The sequence below is a fragment of the Phocoena sinus genome, chromosome X (genome assembly GCF_008692025.1).
Source record: "Phocoena sinus isolate mPhoSin1 chromosome X, mPhoSin1.pri, whole genome shotgun sequence".
NCBI lineage: Eukaryota > Metazoa > Chordata > Mammalia > Artiodactyla > Phocoenidae > Phocoena > Phocoena sinus.
In genome coordinates, this window is record NC_045784.1 from 12,740,206 (window position 1) to 12,760,820 (window position 20,615).

At 41.9% G+C, this 20,615-nt stretch overlaps 1 protein-coding gene across 4 annotated transcripts in view; it reads right to left on the reverse strand.

The window, feature by feature from the left end:
* Positions 1-391: 391 nt before the first annotated feature.
* Positions 392-20,615, reverse strand: part of ACE2 (angiotensin I converting enzyme 2) — a 64,693-nt gene continuing 44,469 nt past the window's right edge. For 3 of the 4 annotated variants that reach the window (XM_032620113.1, XM_032620110.1, XM_032620111.1), the window contains 9 exons: positions 19,050-19,194; positions 16,552-16,650; positions 12,394-12,516; positions 11,810-11,982; positions 10,531-10,589; positions 7,360-7,460; positions 5,856-5,972; positions 3,703-3,897; positions 392-1,371 (listed from right to left, as the gene is read on the reverse strand). In XM_032620113.1, the coding sequence (XP_032476004.1) occupies positions 1,263-1,371; positions 3,703-3,897; positions 5,856-5,972; positions 7,360-7,460; positions 10,531-10,589; positions 11,810-11,982; positions 12,394-12,516; positions 16,552-16,650; positions 19,050-19,194 (1,121 nt within the window). In that variant the 3' untranslated portion in view covers positions 392-1,262. The remainder of the gene's footprint in view (positions 1,372-3,702; positions 3,898-5,855; positions 5,973-7,359; positions 7,461-10,530; positions 10,590-11,809; positions 11,983-12,393; positions 12,517-16,551; positions 16,651-19,049; positions 19,195-20,615) is intronic. The other variant, XM_032620114.1, reaches the window with a different exon arrangement.

Genomic DNA, 20,615 nt, shown 5'->3' on the forward strand with positions numbered 1-20,615 from the left:
GTCACTCTAACAGTATGCTGGGCACTGCGTAAAGTGAATTGATGGGTAGAGTTTGGATATTTCCACCTATTTAATCCATTTTAAATCAGTTTTCAGGTCTGTATTGGATGCTGTGCTCAGAACTGGGCTGGGGGCTCTGAGATATATAAAAGCATTACCAGGTTTGGTTCCTAACCTGATGGTGTAGACGCTCTAACACAACTCTTTTTTGACTGATTTTATAATTGATTTATACAAGAAATATAAAGCAACTGAAGGCATTGGGATACATTCCAAGACATATGGGAGGTCAAGAGTCCTGGACAGTCAGATGGCAACTTTGTCCCTGGAAGTGAAAAGCAGACTGAAGCCACAGAAACCCGAGCACAGAAGCACACATAAGACCACACGAGTGTGTAAATCGAGTATTTACTGAGTGTCTGTTTCATGCTCAGCACTACTCAGGCATTGTGGGCAAATAGAAAAGATTTAAGAGATTGGGAGCCCACTTCAGAGGGTGACATTCAGTTGGGATCTCTATGCACTCCACGGTTAGAGAGCAGCGGAAGCGAGTTTCTATCACGGGTGCTCTGGAGGGGGGTTCACAGAGGCCCCTGGGGCTAGTTTGATGTTGTCAGGAAGATGGTGATCAAGCAGCTTGGAAGTGAGAAGGCAATGTCCTCCAATGGCTCTCCGGATTCTTCTCTCTTCTGTAGCCCTGTCACCCTGAAGAAGGCATGTTCCAGTCCAATCATCACTGGGGGAAATCACTAGAGTACTCAGATCAAGTTAATGTGAAGAGAGCATGACATCCTTTACACTTGAATTCAATCCAAGTGAACAGTGCGTGCTGTTCTCCATCCCTGCAGCTCCGTCTGTTCACAGGCACCGTCTTTAAGAGTGATCCACCCAGGTTCCACACCAGAGCCCAACACCTGCTCCTGCCATGTCTCCTTTCTTTTCAACTCCAGCAACACAACGGACATTTCCATTTCTATTACCCCTGAACAGCGTGTGAGGCAAAAGACAAACTTTCTCTATTCTCAAATAGAAACACCTCTTTCAGGAAACAGAAAAGTCAAATCCTGAGGCAGAAACAAATACTAAAGGCGATGCAAGTGAAGGTGCCCTCTCCTCAGGCATGGCTTCTTTGGACAACTTTTCCTGAACAGAGACACAGCTTTGACATTTAATGACATCCTTATAATCTCCTATGTTCTGTACTGTGAAATTAACATTTACATACAATAAGATCACCTCAAGAGGAAATAAAAGAGATTTTTCTAAAACGAAGTCTGAACATCATCACTATTTTGGAATCCTGAATTATTTTCTCCTTTACTCAAGCCCACGGAGCCATAAGGATTTTCTTCACTGCTTGCTTGATTTTTCCTGTTAAAGAAAGTGAAGTCACCTTAATATTGTGATGTTAGAATGACACGGCCTCCCTTGGACTCCACTGGGCCCAGGCATCTTTTTTGTCTCAGCATCTAATCACCTGTACTCATTTGCATACCAGTCCCCTCTCAATGGACTATAGGCACCCAGAGTGCATCGGATTCACTTCTTTAGGCCCATGATTGGTCGGCACGATGGCTGGCAGAGCACAGGAGATTGGTTAGGGTATAAGCTCTGGAGTCAGAGAGCAGAGGCCTCTGTGTCTCAGTTTGCCTATTTGGCAAATGATGGCAATCATGTGAAGTCAATGAAATAATGCTGGCAGAGTACTCATGGTACTTGGCATGTAATCCCCAATAAATATTGACCATTACTATTATTTTTAGGAACTCAGTGGTCATTCGGCCAATCACTTCATTTTAAAAAGCTTCCCCACTAAATTATCAACTTCCAAAGTATAAAGATCAGGGTAGGCCTGCTTTGTAGTACAATAACCAGCTTTAGAAACCAAGCATATATCCTCATGTGTTACTGACTAGCCGTGCAAACTTGAGAAAGTTTCTTGGCCTCTCTGAATCTCAGTTTTATATATACATGAAGATAATTACATATTTACATCATACAATCACTGAGAACACTAATGTAAGAAATATATGAGCACGGTTGACAGTCTTATTTTTGTACCTTCTATTAACATAGTGTGTAGCATGAAGGAGGGGCTTCCAAATAAGTTCTTTAATGAATTAACTTTGGAATAGCGTCTCATGTGCAAGTTTTTAGTATGTAGAGGAGTGCTTGTTAAACCGTAATGTGTGTCCAAGTCTGCAGGTCTTACTAAAACAAAGATTCTGCTTCATTGGGTCTCCAAAAAACTGATCGTTTTTCAGAAAGACTCATAGACTTAGAAAACAAACTTATGATTACCAAAGAGGAAAGGGCAGGGAGGGATAAATTAGGAGGTTGTGATTAACATATATACACCACTGTATATAAAACAGATAATCGGGCTTCCCTGGTGGCGCAGAGGTTGAGAGTCCGCCTGCCGACGCAGGGGACACGGGTTCGTGCCCCGGTCCGGGAAGATCCCACATGCCGCGGAGCGGCTGGGCCCGTGAGCCATGGCCGCTGAGCCTGCGCGTCCGGAGCCTGTGCTCCGCAACGGGAGAGGCCACAACAGTGAGAGGCCCGCGTACCGCAAAAAAACAAAACAACAACAAAAAAAACCAGATAATCAACAAGGACCTACTGTATAACACAGGGAACTCTATACTCTGTAATAACCTATATGGGAAAAGAATCTGAAAAAGAAGAGATATATGTATAACTAAATCACTTTGCTGTACACCTAAAACAAACAGAACATTGTAAATCAACTATAATATAAAATAAAAAATTTTAAAAAGCCGATCGTTTATTGTTGGCTTTGGGAAGGGAACTTGGAAGCAAAGAGTGACAGAAGACTCTGTGTATCCTTCTGTACTTAAAAAATTTTAACTATATGAATGTATTCTAGTAAATGCCTATTTTTAAAAATGAAGTTACTTGGGAGAACAAATAATATAGTGAAGAAAATTGAGCAAAATAGACTAGTGCATGTAAAAGTTGAAGAACATGTTTAAACAGCCGAAAGTGTGCAAAGAGTTTTGTTAGGTGCTATAAAATATGATTAACTTCAATTATATAAGCCCAACAAACATAAATGGCGGCTCAAGGTCAGAAAATAAATCTAGTGGCAGGGCAAGACTATACATCAGGTCTCTGGTGATTTAAATCCTCCATGAACTTGGATCTTCAACTCAAGAACAAATTAGAGGGTGCCTGACCCATGAACTGAGGGAACAGTAGGGCATCTGTGCTATCAGAGGAGGGATGAAGAGGACTCGAGTGTAGCAGTTTGGAGCAAATCTCAGAGCTCATTCTCGAATGATTTCACAGTTCAAATCCATCACTAATCCAGACTCTAAGGTCAGTTCTCGCCCGAGGAGGACTCGTCAGTAAGGATAACGCCCTGAGCCCACTCACTCCTGCTGGGCTTGGAGTGCCTCTTAGGGGTGGGGGCAATGATGCTGTGGGCCAGGCTGGAGTTTACCAGGGCACACCAGCCAACTCCAGGCTGGACATGTCCTGTATGGTGGGGCTTTGCTAGGGAGGCAAAGTGCTGATGAAATCTGGTAAATTTCTAGGGGCTGCATAAGAATGTTTAGCTGCGAAATTGTCCAAATAAGGAATTGGCTTGTACAACCTACCACGTACTGCAAAATTTCCAGTGAGTTTTCCCTAAACCTTTCTGTTCTAGGATAGAGAAGTCTGAGAAAGGTCACTTACTTTCTTCGATCTCTGATGCCAGTGAAGATGAGCACAACAATACCAATCACTACCACTCCCATCACGACCCCGAAGATAATCAGCCATACGGTGACAGGTGGCTCATAAGGGGGCGCCAGCGTCGGCTGAACCCCCAGAAACTCCAGGCTGCTGTCATCCAGGCGGAAAGCATCATTGATACGGCCCCGGGACATCCTATTCCCAAAAGCAAAACACTTAGGCAAAAGAAAACTGTGTGCAATTATTGACTCCTTACATCATCGTTCCCAAACGGATTTGATAAGGCTTATCCTAAAAAGGTATACCTAAAAAAGCAATGAAATCAAAGTAAATAACCAGGTTCAGTGAAAGATTTGAGTTTTGACAATTATACATCTTTCCTATCTTGTAACCTAGTTTAGGCTTGGAAACAGCTCCATTGGAAAATTAGGCTGCAAGTGTGGAAACGTGCAAATGGTTGGCATTTGTTCATTTGTGACTACTGCGTTGTAAAGGCAAAGTTAGCATGCTTGGTAAGAATTTCCCTTCTGTCAGGGTATGTCTACAATGATGTTATATCAAATAATGGAAAAGGGCAACTGCATCCACCTCTTCTACAAACGAAACAGTCCCTCTACACAAGTCTCGACAGTTGTATTTTACAAATGAAAGGTGTTGACATCCAAAATTATCACTAAAAGGCAGCACTGGGGAGGAATACAGGGAAGGAGCCTTTGCCAAAAAAAAGGTGAAGATTATTTTTAAAACAAAAAACAGTGAAATGTTCAATATTCTAGATTGAAAACCAAAGTGTCTGGCATCACATCTTCCTGCCCTTGGGTATAGGGCAGGTCAGGAGGAGGTCAGAGTCCACCCAGAGAGAGAGAGAGAGCGAGAGAGAGAGAGAGAGAGAGAGAGAGAGAGAGAGAGAGAGAGAGAGAGAGAGAGAGAGAGAGGGAGAGAGAGAGAGAGAGAGAGGTCAAAGCAGCATTAGGCATGTCACCCCTGGCAGCCTCTGCCTGAGAGTCTGGGCATTCTGGAAACAGGAAGTTTGAGGACCCCGCTAACTTGCAGGAGGGCGGGGCTCCTTCATGATGATCTCAGCTGGCGCTTTTCCCCAGGACAAGTCACGTGGAGGCAGCCAGTGAGTCTCTGGGCGTGCTCCGGTTGTAAACCCCACTAAACCAGATTTTCTAGGCCCACTCTGCCCAGCAAGTCTTGTTTCTGCTTCCGAAGATGAACGGCAGCTCAAGAGTGCCACCTAGTGAGCACTTCCTGTAGCAGTGAGTAGCTGAAGCCTCTTTTTTTTTTTTTTTTTTTTAATGACAAGGGGAAACACCTACATCTCTCCATTATTCACTATTGCTGTTTTGGGAAACAGCTGAGGCAAATTGGGAAAACTGTCCCTTCTGAACACTCACGACCAATAGCAAGTCCCTCTTTTGGAATGGAGGCTAACCAGTGTCTAAGGAATCCTATCCTTGCCTACCTTGTTTCAGACTTTGGTTAGTTAAACGGATCCTACATCAAAGCCCCTACAGCAAACGATGGCGACACCTGCCCATGTGCCCTCTGCTCTTACCATTTTGCGGGTGTGCTGGCCAGGCTTCCTTCAGCCAGTATCTCCTGCCTTTTCCCAAGAGCATTCTCAGGCCACAAGATTCGGCCCTGCCTGCAGGCCAGCAATGCTGGGAAGTTAGTCTACCCTGTAAGCAGTTCTCAACCAGTGACTGATGGGAGGTGGTGAATAAATACCCCAGCTCTGATGGGACAATTGAGGGGCATATTCTACGCCGTCTCCCAGAATTCCCAGCAGAATGGAGCTCTAGCTGCCCACAGTGGTAACTTGCTCATAACGTGTCCTTTATTACCCTCCTTCCATCCTGTCTCCTGTCCACATTCCTCCATCCGTGTTTCTTGAGGTCACCTCCCAAATAAACTACTTACACTCAAATCCTTGTCTAAGGACCTGTATCTGGATAAACCCAATTAAGACAATCCCCTTGCTATGAGATTCTGGAATTAAAACCCAAGTTTTTAAGATGAGGAAAAACATGTAAATGACTCAGAAGAGTGCCTGGCACTGTAAAAGCACACCAAATATTCATTACTGTTGTTGCTGCATTGGGGAACCCCCTTGCCCTGCTATCATGCATTAGAAAGTAAAGTATCACCTGATGGCCTCTTCAACTTCAGTTCTAGGAATGATGTCAGACATATTTTTAGGTGAAGTGACAAAGAAGTTGAAGGAGATTCTTGGTTTCAAGTCACTCACCCACACGTCCTCCTCCCTGTGGAGAAACAAAAGAAACATCTTCCCTGGTGGCACAGAGGACACTGTAAAGAGAACGAAAACTTCTCCTGCTGGTGAAAAGGAGATGGGGGGAGGATCACAGGGTAAAGTAGGGAGACATGGGGCAGGGCCCGTCATGGAAGGATGTAATTGTCCCAACAAGCTTAACAGTGCCCAAAGCACACGAACTCAACTACATAAGGTGTGACAGCAAGTCTTGGCGCTGTTAGTTCTGCCACCGTATAAGAACAACAGTTTGGTTTTTTTTCCAATCATAGAAAAATTTCAAACTGAAAGCAGTAGCAGAATCAGCAAGGAATCGTTGGTGACCCAGACTCGTGCTAAACAACATGGCAGGCAGCAATGGCCCTGTTCCATGGACAGACGTGGTGCGTTGATATCTTCGAACCTTGCCCCTCCCAGCAAAAATCGTCATGTTACCCCCACCGTGAGGGTGATGAGTGGGGTTGACAGTACGATGTGACAAGACTCTGCTCTCACAGCTGCCAGACTGATCCTAATAAAACCCAAGGCAGATCACAGGGCTCCGAGCCTTCCTCGCCCGGAAGGAAAGCCAGTGGCCTTAGAACGGCTTGGGAGGCACACATGAACTTTCTTCTCGCCTCCCCACCCGCCCTGGCCCAGTCCCACCATGACCACATCTCCCACTGGTCTTCTATTAGCTCACTGTGCTCCAGCCACACTAGCCTCCTGGCTGCTCCTTCAAAAGGTGAAGGATATTTGTCCCTCGGGATCTTTCCACTTGCTATTTTCCCAGCTGAAACATTTCCCCACACAGTCTGCACCTGTGACTCTCTTTCCTGTTTCAGCTATTTGCTCAAATATTAACAAGGCTTTCTCTGACCATTTTAGTTAAAATTGAAACACACACACACACACACACCAGCACTCCCTAGCTCCTTTCCTGTTGAATTTTTCTCCTTAGCACTTATCACCATCGAATTCTACTACTTACATATTTTGTCAACTGTCTATAACACACACACACACAAAACAGATACATTAGAATATAAGCTCATGAATGAAAGCAGAGATTTCTGCCTTTTTTTTTTCAGTGCTGAGGGTGGATGAGAGCATTTGGGGAAAAGAAGGGGAGAGGAAAAGAGGAGAGAGGAGGGAAGGGGGTGGAAAGGGAAGAGAGAGGCGAGGAGAGGGCCATTTCATAACAGTGCTCTTGTCACCTACGAGTCAAATAAGTCACAATCATCCCTAAATAGACTGGCCCAAATTCCAGGAGATCAAAGAGATTTAAAAGTTATTAGGAGGTTTTTCTTAATTTCATTTGAATAAAAGTTGAAGCATAATATTTTCTTAGACCCAAGAGTAAGGGAAATACTGATTGACAGCACAGCAAATCAACTCACCCAAAAGGAATGGTCTCGTTTCTGACTTTTGAAAAATACTCTCTCATGGCGTATGCAACGGATGACCGGAACAAGTACATTTCATTGTCATTCCATTCATACTGCAAATTCAAAACAAAAACATTGCTCAGTAGAGATCGTGGGGTACATTAAAACCTGATATTCTAAAAGCTTTTTTTTTTGGTCGCACCGTGCATCTTGTGGGATCTGAGCTCCCCGACCAGGGAATGAATCCACGCCCTTGGAGTGAGAGCGTGAAGTCCTAACCACTGGACCGCCAGGGATTTCCCCACAAGCGTTATTTTTAAATTATCTAATATGCCAAAGATTCTTGCTCTGCGTGACGTCAGTAACCTCCAACTTGAGTGTGCATCAGCATCACCTGGAGGGCTTGTTAAACCACTGAATCCTAGGCCTGAGCCTCAGAGTTTCTAATTCAGAAGGTCTGGGAGGAGACCCAAGAAATCGCATCTCTAACAAGCTCCCAGATGGTGGGAGCTGGTCCCGCTGCCACGCTTTAAAAACCATGGCGTTCACTGGCCCTTTTAATTTAGTTTGATGCAAGCTGAAATAAACACCCGGAGGGAAGGTTTATAGATGGGAGTCATGTGAGCCATTGGTTTTGGTTAAAATGTCCATATACTGTAAACAAATATGCTGAGTTTTTACTATTTTTATAGTAAATTCTTGGATATGTGTAAGTATAAAAAAAAGAAGAAACTTGAGGTTCAAAGGAAAAAAATTTTTTTTGTAAACAAGGTAATTTGTTCTTGTGTTTCAGTGCTAAACCAATGGCTTGTGTATTTGCATCGTCCAGGAAAAACCTATTGAAAGAGAAAAAAGCGTTCACTCTTTCCTCCAGTAGATGGCAGTAGAGATCATGAATAGCACGAAGTTTGCATCTCTCCCCCTTCTAGGAAAAACAATTACGAGATGATCATACTAAGTGAAGCAAGCCAGACAGAGAAAGACAAATATCATATGATATCGCTTATATGTGGAATCTAAAAGGATGATACAAATCAACTTATCTACAAAACAAAAACAGACTCACAGACGTAGAAAACAAACTTATGGTTACCAAAGGGGAAGCGGGGGAGGGATAAATTAGGAGATTGGGATTAACATACACACACTACTGTATATAAAATAGATAACCAACAAGGACCTACTGTATAGCACAGGGAACTTTACTCAATATTTTGTAATAACCTATATGGGAAAAGAATCTGAAAAAAATATATGTGTGTATGTACAACTGATTCACTTTGCTGTTCACCTGAAACTAACACATTGTAAATCAACTATACTTCAATTTTTAAAAATATAATTACATTTTCAGAAGTAAATCTAAAATTTTAGCTGTTTAAAGAAAAGATTTCATTGTAAAGCAACTACACTCCAATAAAAATTAATTTAAAAAATAAATAAAATAAATAAAAATAAATTTTAAAAAGGATTTCAAAGGGTTGCTACATTGACCCCAGCTTGATATCACACAGCTGTTGGAAAAAGTTGCTTTAATAGTAATAATGATATTATTAATATTATTACTAATATTCTGGTTACTATTTCTATATTCAAAAAAAGCAAAGGCCAAGTTCTCAAATTAGTGTCAAAGATCCAGGTGGACTTTGCCATGAAATAGCTTGAACTGGGCAGTTATTCTGGCTAAAAGTATGGTCCTGGTCTCATCAAAGCAGCCTCTCGCGCAGTGAACAGGCCTCAGAATGTTACACCATCAACCCCTCTGAAGACTACCGATCCCTCACTGCATGGAAAGAGAACATGGAGACACATGTCAAGAAAAAAGAAGATAATTGAAAAGGATCCTGACCTACCAGATACTTTAAATTAAAATAATTAAATTTCATTAGTCCAAGGAAGAGCTAATAAAAATATGACAGAAAGAGAAATGATCCCAGAGACACTCAATGATTGTTAAGAAATAGGAACTTGAACTTTTAGAGTTTGCGAAGTGATGCACTTCCATTTTTATTATTTCTTTCTTAAATGTTCCTTTTTTACTCCTACTATGTTATTTATGTTTAAACGTCTTACTTATCTATGAAAGTTACACTACAACTACTGTGGAACGTTGGACAATATTTAACTTACCAGGAAAAGTAAGGGGGTAGAAATGACATCTTTGGGTCTATCCAGTGCAAAGAACAATTTTCTGTAGCACCCTGGACTGTTTTACCCAATAGTGTCAGGCTGCCCTCTAATCCTGCAAAGCCTGCAGGATGCCACAAGCCCACCCACGCCTTTGATCCCCATCTGCCTGGGGCGACCCTCTCCTCTCCTCTTTCCCAATCAAAGCCACTACTGCTTCAAACTGGATAACTTGCAACAGGTGTTTAGGAGAAAGAAATAGCTGATCAAAGTAATTCACATGAAGGTGTAAGTAATCCGATTTTCTGTAAACATTCTGTCGTCCTGAAATGCATCTCTACATCAGTGGTTCTCAGGCCGTGCCGTAATCAGTCACCTGGGGAGCTTTGATGACTTGAGGCCACACCACAGAGCAATTAAGTCAGAATCTCTGGGAGTGGGATTCAAGCACTGATATATTTCAAAAATCCCAAATGACTCCAGTGTGCAGCTACGTTTGAGAAACTGTGTTCTAAATCAGAGCTTCCCAGTCTTTATTGTGTCTACGGACCCACTGGGGGGCTTGTTAAAATGCAGATTCCGATTAAGCAGGTCCAGGGCTGAGGTCTAAGACTAAAACAAGCTTCCAGGATATAGACAATTGACAAGCTTCCAGGATATAGATGATTGACTAAGACTAAACAACGCAAAACCGCCTACAGTGCTTCTAAGAACAAACAATCTCTCAAAATATAACCATGTCCTCTTCCTCAAATACAAGTAATGGTGTTTAGAGTGAATTGGGAGGGTGGGTATTTGATACTTAAGATTGGATGTTTTCTCATTGATCTTCATAACACCTTCAAAGTCACAAGGAAAGAGGAGGCATAGCCAATCCAAAAAGGAATGAATGTGTTACTAAAAAAACAAACAACCCAAAAGCCAAAGGGCAGAATCTAGAGCTTTTTAAGAGAACCATGTGTCCTCTCATCTTTCGGACCACACTGGAATGAGCTTGTTGTGCCCTATTTAAGGGAATACATTGAAAGTCATAGACGCACTGTGTAGAATACTCACAGCTTTTTCTCCAAGAGCTGATTTTAGGCTTATCCTCACTTTGATGCTTTGGTCAGAATCTGATTAAAGAGAAATAACAGACTGTTGTTACAGATGACAGATTGACCATGTGTGTTTATTTCCTTCCTCTCCCAAGATCCCACTAAAGTGATAGTAAAGGAATTTTTTAAGGTATAAACACAGTTTTGGAAAATGAGAAGTTATGGAGGAGTGGTAAGTGCTTTCGCAAGGGTCAGGAAGCCATGCCCTAATGTGTACACAGAGGCAGCACAGACCCCCAAAGTCCCACAGAATCCCGGAGAGGCTTAGGGATTCAGGTACAGTAGGGGGTGGGAAAAAGATACTGGATGGAAAACAAGGGGAATGAAACTCAAGGTCTGGTTAAAGACACTTTGGGGAACAGTTGATGTTCCTACCCCATGAGCTCTTGCTTAGAAAGTCACTTGGAGGCTGTGCAGCAAAACAAGAGGTAATTCACGAAAGAAGATATGGCATCCAGGAAGCAGTGGATTCAACCCAGGACAGCAGCAAAGGGATGACTCAGGATGAAAACTGTGGTCCACATTGAGACAGGAGGACTCTAAGAGGGAGTTCTTTAGGAAAAAATGAGACTGAAAAGAATAGATATGTTGGAATAGTTGAAAAAGATGAATGTGACATACATAGCAAATTAGGCATACAAAAAAAATGAGGCAATAGAAACTCCAGGACAAACAAAAAACCACATAAGAAAGGATATAAAATAGTATATTACTTGGTTCTGCAAGCATAATGATGCAAATATTGATAATTTCTCTATGAAAAATTATGTTAAACCTAATTGGGAGAATGAGAAAAGGAGGCAGAAGAGTAGGCAGAAGTGCATGCCTAAAAGTGAGCGACAGGGAAATGACAATATAAACAAATTGTTTAAAAATATGAAAGTAACTGCCAGAAAGGAGAGGCAATAGCATTAAAATCGTTAAAAGTGTTTGTCTTTGACGAGCCGGATTTGAATACAGTGGGTTGGAGACTGTTAGACTCTTTTATTTTAAATATGGGGCTAGTAAAGCAGACTTGAAAAAGAGAGAGAGAGGTAGTTTTCACTATGCCAGGTACATAGTAGCTGCTCAACAAATGTGTTTCCTCCCAGATAAAATGGCAGCTACCACCATAGTACAGGGGCTAAGTAGAGGGAGAACATATTTAGCTGTGTCACAGTCCCATGAGACTGGGGCCAGAGAGGACTAGGGGAAGCAGACAGTGGGCAGTTAGAAATGTGTCAACTCAATGTACTCACATGGAGTCCAGTCTGTGTTCCATCCCACAGACGAATTCCTGTTCTGGTCTTTCAGCCAGGTCAACAACGGCTCAAAGTACTTGAGCAGTGGTTTTACGTCCATAGTCTTTACTCCCACAATACTTTCCAATGCTGAGGTCCAGGGTTCTGATTTTCCAAGGTGCAGCATTTGGCTACATGAAAAAAGGGGAGGGTGGGTTCAGAGCCTTTTGAGGGATTCCAGATGTATATCTACTTACATGTACAATCTATACTTTCTCCTCTTTGGCTTGACTAAGTTTGCTCCTGGCAAATAAGAAAAGAAGCCATGTTAACAGATGTAGTCATCCTTCAATCTCTCTTCCCCTCCAGTTACTACAAAAAGAGCTCTGTAGTTATGACATGGAGAGAGGAGGTGGCCTGTCCAGCCATCACATGGTCCAGGTTCCTGTGTGACCACGAAACAAACATTTAATTTGTGGATGAGAACATTTTGAGGCCCCCAATTTTCTTTTTAGAGCAAAGAAATCAAATTCAAACTTAGGCATGGAAATTAGTAACATTAAATAGGAATGAGAGGTTCAATATTTTGAAGCATCTCTTACAGCAGCCTCTGCCCAGCTTCGGTGGAATTCGAGATATCACATTTGTACAGGGGACCTTCATGTTTAGCTGTTTGACAAAGGGCTTCATGAAACTGGAATTGATAAATGGTCCTTGTGTAATATCTGCAAAAGAGATAAAGAAAAAATGTTGTCCTGTGTTTAGTTTCTGTGCTAGAATCAAAGATTGGGGCATATATTTAAATGTTGAAGCCCTAGTCACCAAAGAAGTACCAGTTAAACCTCTTCCCTCCAGAAAGACCCAAACATGAACCCTACAGACTCATCATACTTGCATTCATGTATCAGCTGATAAAAAGGCAGTATTATTTTGTTAAATGTTAGCTCACATTTGTATTGTGTTTTACAGATTTATAGCCCTTTCACATAAATGATGCCAATTGATACTTATGGCAGATTAACAATATTATTTCCACTTTACAAATAAAGAAACTGAGGCTCAGGGCTTAGCTGGTGGTCCAGTGGCTAAGGGTCTGTGCTCCCAATGCACGGGGCTCAGGTTCGATCCCTGGTCAGGGAACTAGATCCCACATGCTGCAACTAAGGGTTCACATGCCGCAACTAAAGATCCCACATGCCACAACTAAAGAACCCACATGCCACAAATAAGACCCGGAGCAACCAAATAAGTAAATAAAAAAGAAAGAAAGAAACTGAGACTCAACAAATTCAAGATCTGGAGCTAAGAGGGGAAGAACATAGGTCTTAGGACTTCAAGTTAAAAATGCTCTATTACAGATATTAGTCGGCCTGCGAGTTCAAGATGGCAGAGTAGAAGGACGTGTGCTCACTCCCTCTTGCGAGAGCACCGGAATCACAACTAACTGCTGAACAATCATCGACAGGAAGACACTGGAACTCACCAAAAAAGCTACCCCACATCCAAAGACAAAGGAGAAGCCATAATGAGAAAGTAGGAGGGGTGCTATCACAATACAATCAAATCCCATAACTGCTGAGTCAGTGACTCACAAACTGGAGAACACTTACACCACAGAAGTCCACCCACTGGAGTGAAGGTTCTGAGCCACACATCAGTCTTCCCAACCTTGGGCCCTGGTAACAGGAGGAGGAATTCCTAGAGAATCAGACTTTGAAGGCTAGCGGGGTTTTGACAGGACTGGGGGAAACAGACACTCCACTCTTGGAGGGCACACACAAAGTAGTGTGCACATCAGGACCCAGGGGAAGGAGCAGTGACCCCACAGGAGACTGAACCAGACCTACCTGCTAGTGTTGGAGGGTCTCCTGCAGAGGCAGGGGGTGGCTGTGGCTCAGCGTGAGGACAAGGACACTGGCAGCAGAAGCTCTGGGAAGTACTGCTTGGCGTGAGCCCTCCCAGAGGCCGCCATTAGCCCCACCAAAGAGCCTGGGTAGGCTCCAGTGTTGGGTCGCTTCAGGCCAAACCACCAACAGGGAGGGAACCCAGCCCCACCCATCACCAGACAAGCGGATTAAAGTTTTACTGAGCTCTGCCCACCAGAGCAACAGCCAGCTCTACCCACCACCAGTCCCTCCCATCAGGAAACTTGCACAAGCCTCTTAGATAGCCTCATCCACCAGAGGGCAGACAGCAGAAGCAAGAAGAACTACAATCCTGCAGCCTGTGGAACAAAAACCACAATCACAGAAAGACAGACAAGATGAAAAGGCAGAGGACTATGTACCAGATGAAGGAACAAGATAAAACCCCAGAAAAACAACTAAATGAAGTGGAGACAGGCAACCTTCCAGAAAAAGAATTCACAATAATGATAGTGAAGATGATCCAGGACCTCGGAAAAAGAATGGAGGCAAAGATCCAGAAGATGCAAAAAATGTTTAACAAAGACCTAGAAGAATTCAAGAACAAACAAACAGAGATGAACAATACAATAACTGAAATGAAAACTACACTAGAAGGAATCAATAGCAGAGTAACTGAGGCAGAAGAACGGATAAGTAACCTGGAAGACAGAATGGTGGAATTCACTGCCGTGGAACAGAATAAAGAAAAAAGAATGAAAAGAAATGAAGACAGCCTAAGAGGCCTCTGGGACAACATTAAACACAACAACACTTGCATTATAGACGTCCCAGAAGGAGAAGAGAGAGAAAAAGGACCCGAAAAAATATTTGAAGAGATTATAGTCGAAAACTTCCCTAACATGGGAAGGGAAATAGCCACCCAAGTCCAGGAAGAGCAGAGAGTCCCAGGCAGGATAAACCCAAGGAGAAACATGCAGAGACATTAGTAATCAAAATTGACAAAAATTAAAGACAAACAAAAATTATTAAAAGCAACAAGGGAAAAAAAAAAAGCAACAAGGGAAAAATGACATACGTTTTTCCCTTGACAAGGGAACTCCCATAAAGTTAACAGCTGATTTCTCAACAGAAACTCTACAAGCCAGAAGGGAGTGGCATAATATATTTAAAGTGATGAAAGGGAAGAACCTACAACTAAGATTGTTCTACTTGGCAATGATCTGATTCAGATTTGATGGAGAAATCAAAAGCTTTACAGACAAGCAAAAGCTAAGAGAATTCAGCACCACCAAACCAGCTCTACAACAAATAGGGAACTAAAGGAACTTCTCTAAGTGGGAAACACAGGAGAAGAAAAGGAGAAGAAAAGGACCTACAAAAGCAAACCCAAAACACTTAAGAAAATGGTCATAGGAACATACATGTCGATAATTACCTTAAACGTGAATGGATTAAATGCTCCAACCAAAAGACACAGGCTTGCTGAACGGATACAAAAACAAGACCCATATATATGCTGTCTACAAGAGACCGACTTCAGACCTAGGGACACATTCAGACTGAAAATGAGGGGATGGAAAAAGATATTCCATGCAAATGGAAATCAAAAGAAAGCTGGAGTAGCAATACTCATATCAGATAAAATAGACTTTAAAATAAAGAATGTTACAAGACACAAGGAAGGACATTACATTGATGATCAAGGGATCAATCCAAGAAGAAGATATAACAATTATAAATATATATGCACCCAACATAGGAGCACCTCAATACATAAGGCAACTGCTAACAGCTATAAAAGAGGAAATCGACAGTAACGCAATAATAGTGGGAGACTTTAACACCTCACTTACACCAATGGACAGATCATCCAGACAGAAAATTAATAAGGAAACACAAGCTTTAAATGACACCATAGACCAGATAGATTTAATTGATATTTATAGGACATTCCATCCAAAAACAGCAGATTACACTTTCTTCTCAAGTGTGCATGGAACATTCTCCAGGATACATCACATCTTGGGTCACAAATCAAGCCTCAGTAAATTTAAGAAAATTGAAATCATATCAAGCATCTTTTCTGACCACAACGCTATGAGATTAGAAATGAATTAAAGGGAAAAAAACGTAAAAAACACAAACACATGGAGGCTAAACAATACGTTACTAAATAACCAAGAGATCACTGAAGAAATCAAAAAATACCTAGGGACAAATGACGATGAAAACACAATGACCCAAAACCTATGGGATGCAGCAAAAGCAGTTCTAAAAAGGAAGTTTATAGCTATACAAGCCTACCCCAAGAAACAAGAAAAATCTCAAATAAACAACCTAAACTTACACCTAAAGCAATTAGAGAAAGAAGAACCAAAAACCCCCAAAGTTAGCAGAAGGAAAGAAATCATAAAGATCAGAGCAGAAATAAATGAAATAGAAACAAAAAAAACAATAGCAAAGATCAATAAACCTAAAAGCTGGTTCTTTGAGAAGATAAACAAAATTGATGTGTATAAAATGGGTGACTAATAAGAACCTGCTGTATAAAAAAATAAAATAAAATTCAAAAATTAAAAAAAAACCCCATATTAGTCACTCAAAATAAATACATAAATAAATAAAAATACTCTATTACAATCACCCTGCACTCTGTTAGTAACAAGAAGACAAACAAAAATATATTTCTATTTCTCCCAAGGATACTATAAATTCCCTGATGGTGGGAGAAAAGATCTCATGTCAGTTTTATTTAACTCAATTAAATCGAATTGAAACTGATCATCTATTTTGAGGATCTAAGGGGAAGGTGAACGGAGATAGAAAAAGCAATTAGAGTTGTCACTCTGTCCACAAATCCTAGAAGTGAAATAGAAGAAAACTGTCATTTACCGGATGAATGAGTAATCTTCAGCAACATGGAACAGACACGCGGGGTCACAGTATGTTTCATCATGGGGCAGAGGCTCCACCACCCCGACTATCTCTCGCCTTTGGGGAAAAAAGAAGATACGTTAGCTCTGGGTCACTCATCGTGAGAAAGTATGGATGGTGTCATTAGTGCAGTGTCATCAGCCAATGGCGTTTCTACTGAAATTAGTTGTCAGGTGAAATTGAAACAGTGTAAAGAATTACAGAATAAAGTGCATCTTGTAGCCATCTCTTTATTTTTTTAGATTCAGCCAGTCTACAGCATTGGAAAATAGCTGTACCTTCAAAATACTAATTTACCAAAGTGCATTGCGTGGCCAAAAACATACAGTGAAAGTCCTAATAATTCCTCTCCGGCACTACATTTTATGGGCTCCTCGTAGGCGGAATTTTCTAAAATTGAAATCGCACAGATTCTTCAAGGCTAGCTCAAATGTCCCCTCCTCTGTGAGGCCTGCCCCTGATCCCAACCACCTGCCAGCACAGGGAACCCTCCAGCTCCCTTGGCCTTCTCTAGCTCTGCCTCCTTTGCCATTTCTCTCTCCGTTTTATAATTATTCACATACAGCTCCTTCTTGCCCTGGAGACTTGCCCTAGCGGGCGGGGCTGTGTTTTGGTCATCTTTACAGTTCCAGTGCCAGACACGATGGCCAATGCTAAGAAAAGACTTCATGTGGATTCGCTGAATGCATAGAGTAATTAATGCATTAATGAATCATTTTAAGGGTCTGATTCCATGTACCTTTGGAAATAAACTAAAAGGGATCAAAAAATAATTTGATCAGAAAAAAAAAGGTAGGAAAACCATGTATTTGGCATTGTTTAAAGTGAATACATCCGTCCTTTCTGATTGTGGGATCATGATAGACATAATTTCAGTAATACTCAAATGCTAGCAAGAGCTACTACAGATGCTGCCTCCTCCCTCCCAAGGAGGGTTTATGTCACCAGAGAGAATCTTGGCAGAAGAGTGGCACTGACTTCAACTTACGGATATGGGGCTGAATGTTATAATGGTAGATCTTCACCACAGAGAGGAAAAATAAAGAAAAATAATTGACAGGAGTCTGACTAATAGATGGTGAGGAGAAGCTTTCTTTCTTTTTTTCCTTCCTTCCTTCGTTCATTCATTCATTCCTTCTTTCCTAACTTCCTTCCTTCCATCTTCTTCTGTAATACTTTCATCATTTATTTCATACTTGCATGTGCCAGGCACTGTGCAAGGCACTTGGGATACGGTGATGAATGAGGTAGCGCTGAAACTATTGAAAGGAATCGCCCTCTGCTGCCCAAATGCAGCAGGCTCTCACTAGCTTGGAATTCTCTCCCTTCTCCTCTACATACCCCTGGTTAAATCCCACATCTTTCTCAAAGCTGTTTGGATGCCTCTCCTCATCTGACCTATCAGCCAGGGTTTTGGATCCCCCCTTGGATGCTCATGGATGCCCACATTCTCCCATCACAACCCAACACGTTGCAGTGGTTTCATTTCCTGCATTCCTCCATAGACTACAAGTTCTTTGAAGTCGAGGAGAACATCAGAAATGATCAGCATCGGATTCCCCAGTGCTTTACCTAAAATGTGGGGTAAATATTTTTGTTTCAAAGAATGGACAAAAGCAAAAATAAAAATGAATAAATTGATCACTTCCGAAATAATATCACAGTTTAATGGGTGCCTCAATACTTAAGATAGAGCATGAGAAATTATGTCACTTGACCCTGCTGGGGGGTGGGGCAGAGCCAAGGAAACATTATCTGAGAAAGCTCCCAAATGGAGACTTAAAAAATAAAAAGGAGGCAGTTCATGTGGGTGTGTGTGTGTGTGTGTGTGTGTGTGTGCGTGTGTGGTATGTGATGGCATTTCCCTAGCCTGAATACACTTCTCTCTCATTTTCACATATTTAGCCCCACATCACTAGATTTCAAGATTTAGCCACTGAAATCCCAGTTATTCTGACTAGGAAGAATTCTCTGAGAACTCCAGTGCTAGTTGTCTTAGGTGGGTTCTCACCCAAACAGACCCTGAGACCAGGCCCTGGGACGTGATCCCAGGAAACACAGGCAAAGGAGTGAGGAAGTGAGACAGGAAAAGGAAAGCAGCCCCCAAAAGGTGTGTTATCAAGCAAGTCACCACAGTGGGTAACTGGAGCCTATTCCCACTGAGGAACTCTAGGATCCCACGTAGAGCACTCACCTCAGAATTCTCCCCGCTGAGGGCGAGGGAGCTGAAGTACTTATCCACCAATTCCCATCACACATAGTTCCTCAGTCTTTTCTCCATAGGAGGGTCCTAGTGACCAGAGGAAGCCCTCAGGCAATAAAATACAGATACTGGTACTAAGTATATGATGTCTGTGTGTGTATGTGAGCGTGTGGACACAGGCCAACCAAATGCTTTTAAATAAACAGCAAACTCATGAGGAAACATTTTACTGATTGCATATTCATTGACTTACTTCATCTCCCACCACTTTTGCATCCACTGCTCTTTGGGTATTTCACCCTTAAAGACCATCCACCTCCACTTTTCTAACATGTAGGTAAACGGTAGAGTTCCAACAATAGTAAGTGCTTGTTTGAGCAGGAAGTTTATTTCTGTTACTGAAAATAAAATGGGAAAGGATAAACATTAAGATGAGGGTGACAGCGGACGTTTTGTATTAGATTAATTTCCTAACCTCAAGATATACTTACTATAAGGATGATCACATGAGAAATATTGACAGTGGACATAAGAATATGTATATATTCGTTTTCTCAGCTGAGGGATTTGGAGTAGGGTGAAGCCTTGGATAGATCAGGTTAAATAAATCTACAAGGAACCCCTAATCCTTTTTCTTTATTAGTTTCAGTTGCCTTCCTTAAGTACTTCTTATCAGAGCTAATTAGGGGTATTTTATCTACTTTCCTAGTCATACTGTTTATCTTTTTTGGTTTATTTATTTATTTATTTATTTATTTTTGGCTGCGTTGGCTCTTCTTTGCTGCACGCGGGCTTTCTCTAGTTGCAGTGAGCGGGGGCTACTCTTCATTGCGGTGCGCGGGCTCCTCATCGCGGTGGCTTCTCTTTGCCGTGGAGCACGGGCTCTAGGCACGCAGGCTTCAGTAGTTGTGGCTCACAGCCTCCAGTAGTTGTGGCTCACGGGCTCTAGAGTGCAGGCTCAGTAGTTGTGGTACATGGGCTTCGTTGCTCTGCGGCATGTGGGACCCTCCCGGACCAGGGCTCGAACCCATGTCCCCTGCACTGGCAGGCGGATTCCCAACCACTGTGCCACCAGGGAAGCCCCACACTGTTTATTGTTGCAAGCTCCATGAAGGCAGTGACTGCCAATTCTCATTCAAGACTGTATACCTAGCCTGGTGTCTGCTACATGATGTCCTCTGTGAGTCTTTGCTAAATAAACAAATATTAAATAGATGTGGCCAAAAGCCAGTAAACCAGGGAGGGGAAAAAACAACAAAAACGAGCCTCCCTAGAGGAAACCATCCACTGGATGATCAGATGTACAATGTACTTTAAATTTACTGACATCTTCCTTATCTGAGTTTAAAATGCTTTAACAAATTATGTTATTTCATTTATCCTTTATTAGTGATGTAAAAAGGCAGTGGAGTTCATATCTAGTGCGTAAATGAAGTTCACTGGAATGTAAGCAGAGGGATATTACCTACTTGGCACACCAATATATTTAGTGTCTTTTAAAATGCTTTACACATAGTAAGTGCTCAATAAATATTTTTGGAAGAAGAAAGGAAGAGAGGGAGAAGGAGAGAGAGAGAGAGAAGGAATGAAGGACCTTATTTTGTTTAGCATCATTCACAGATCAGGGCCAGAGTCAAGGAAAGAAGCAGGAGATTTTCAAATCAGTGGTTTAACCATGCCTAGTACTGTCTTAGTGATTCAACCATCTTTGACTGCTGTCAAGGAATATTAAAAAATGATAAAACTAATAATGGTCTGTTAATTGACTTGAGAATGATACTTTAAAATTAGGAAAGAGGTGTGGTTACTGTGAACCCCC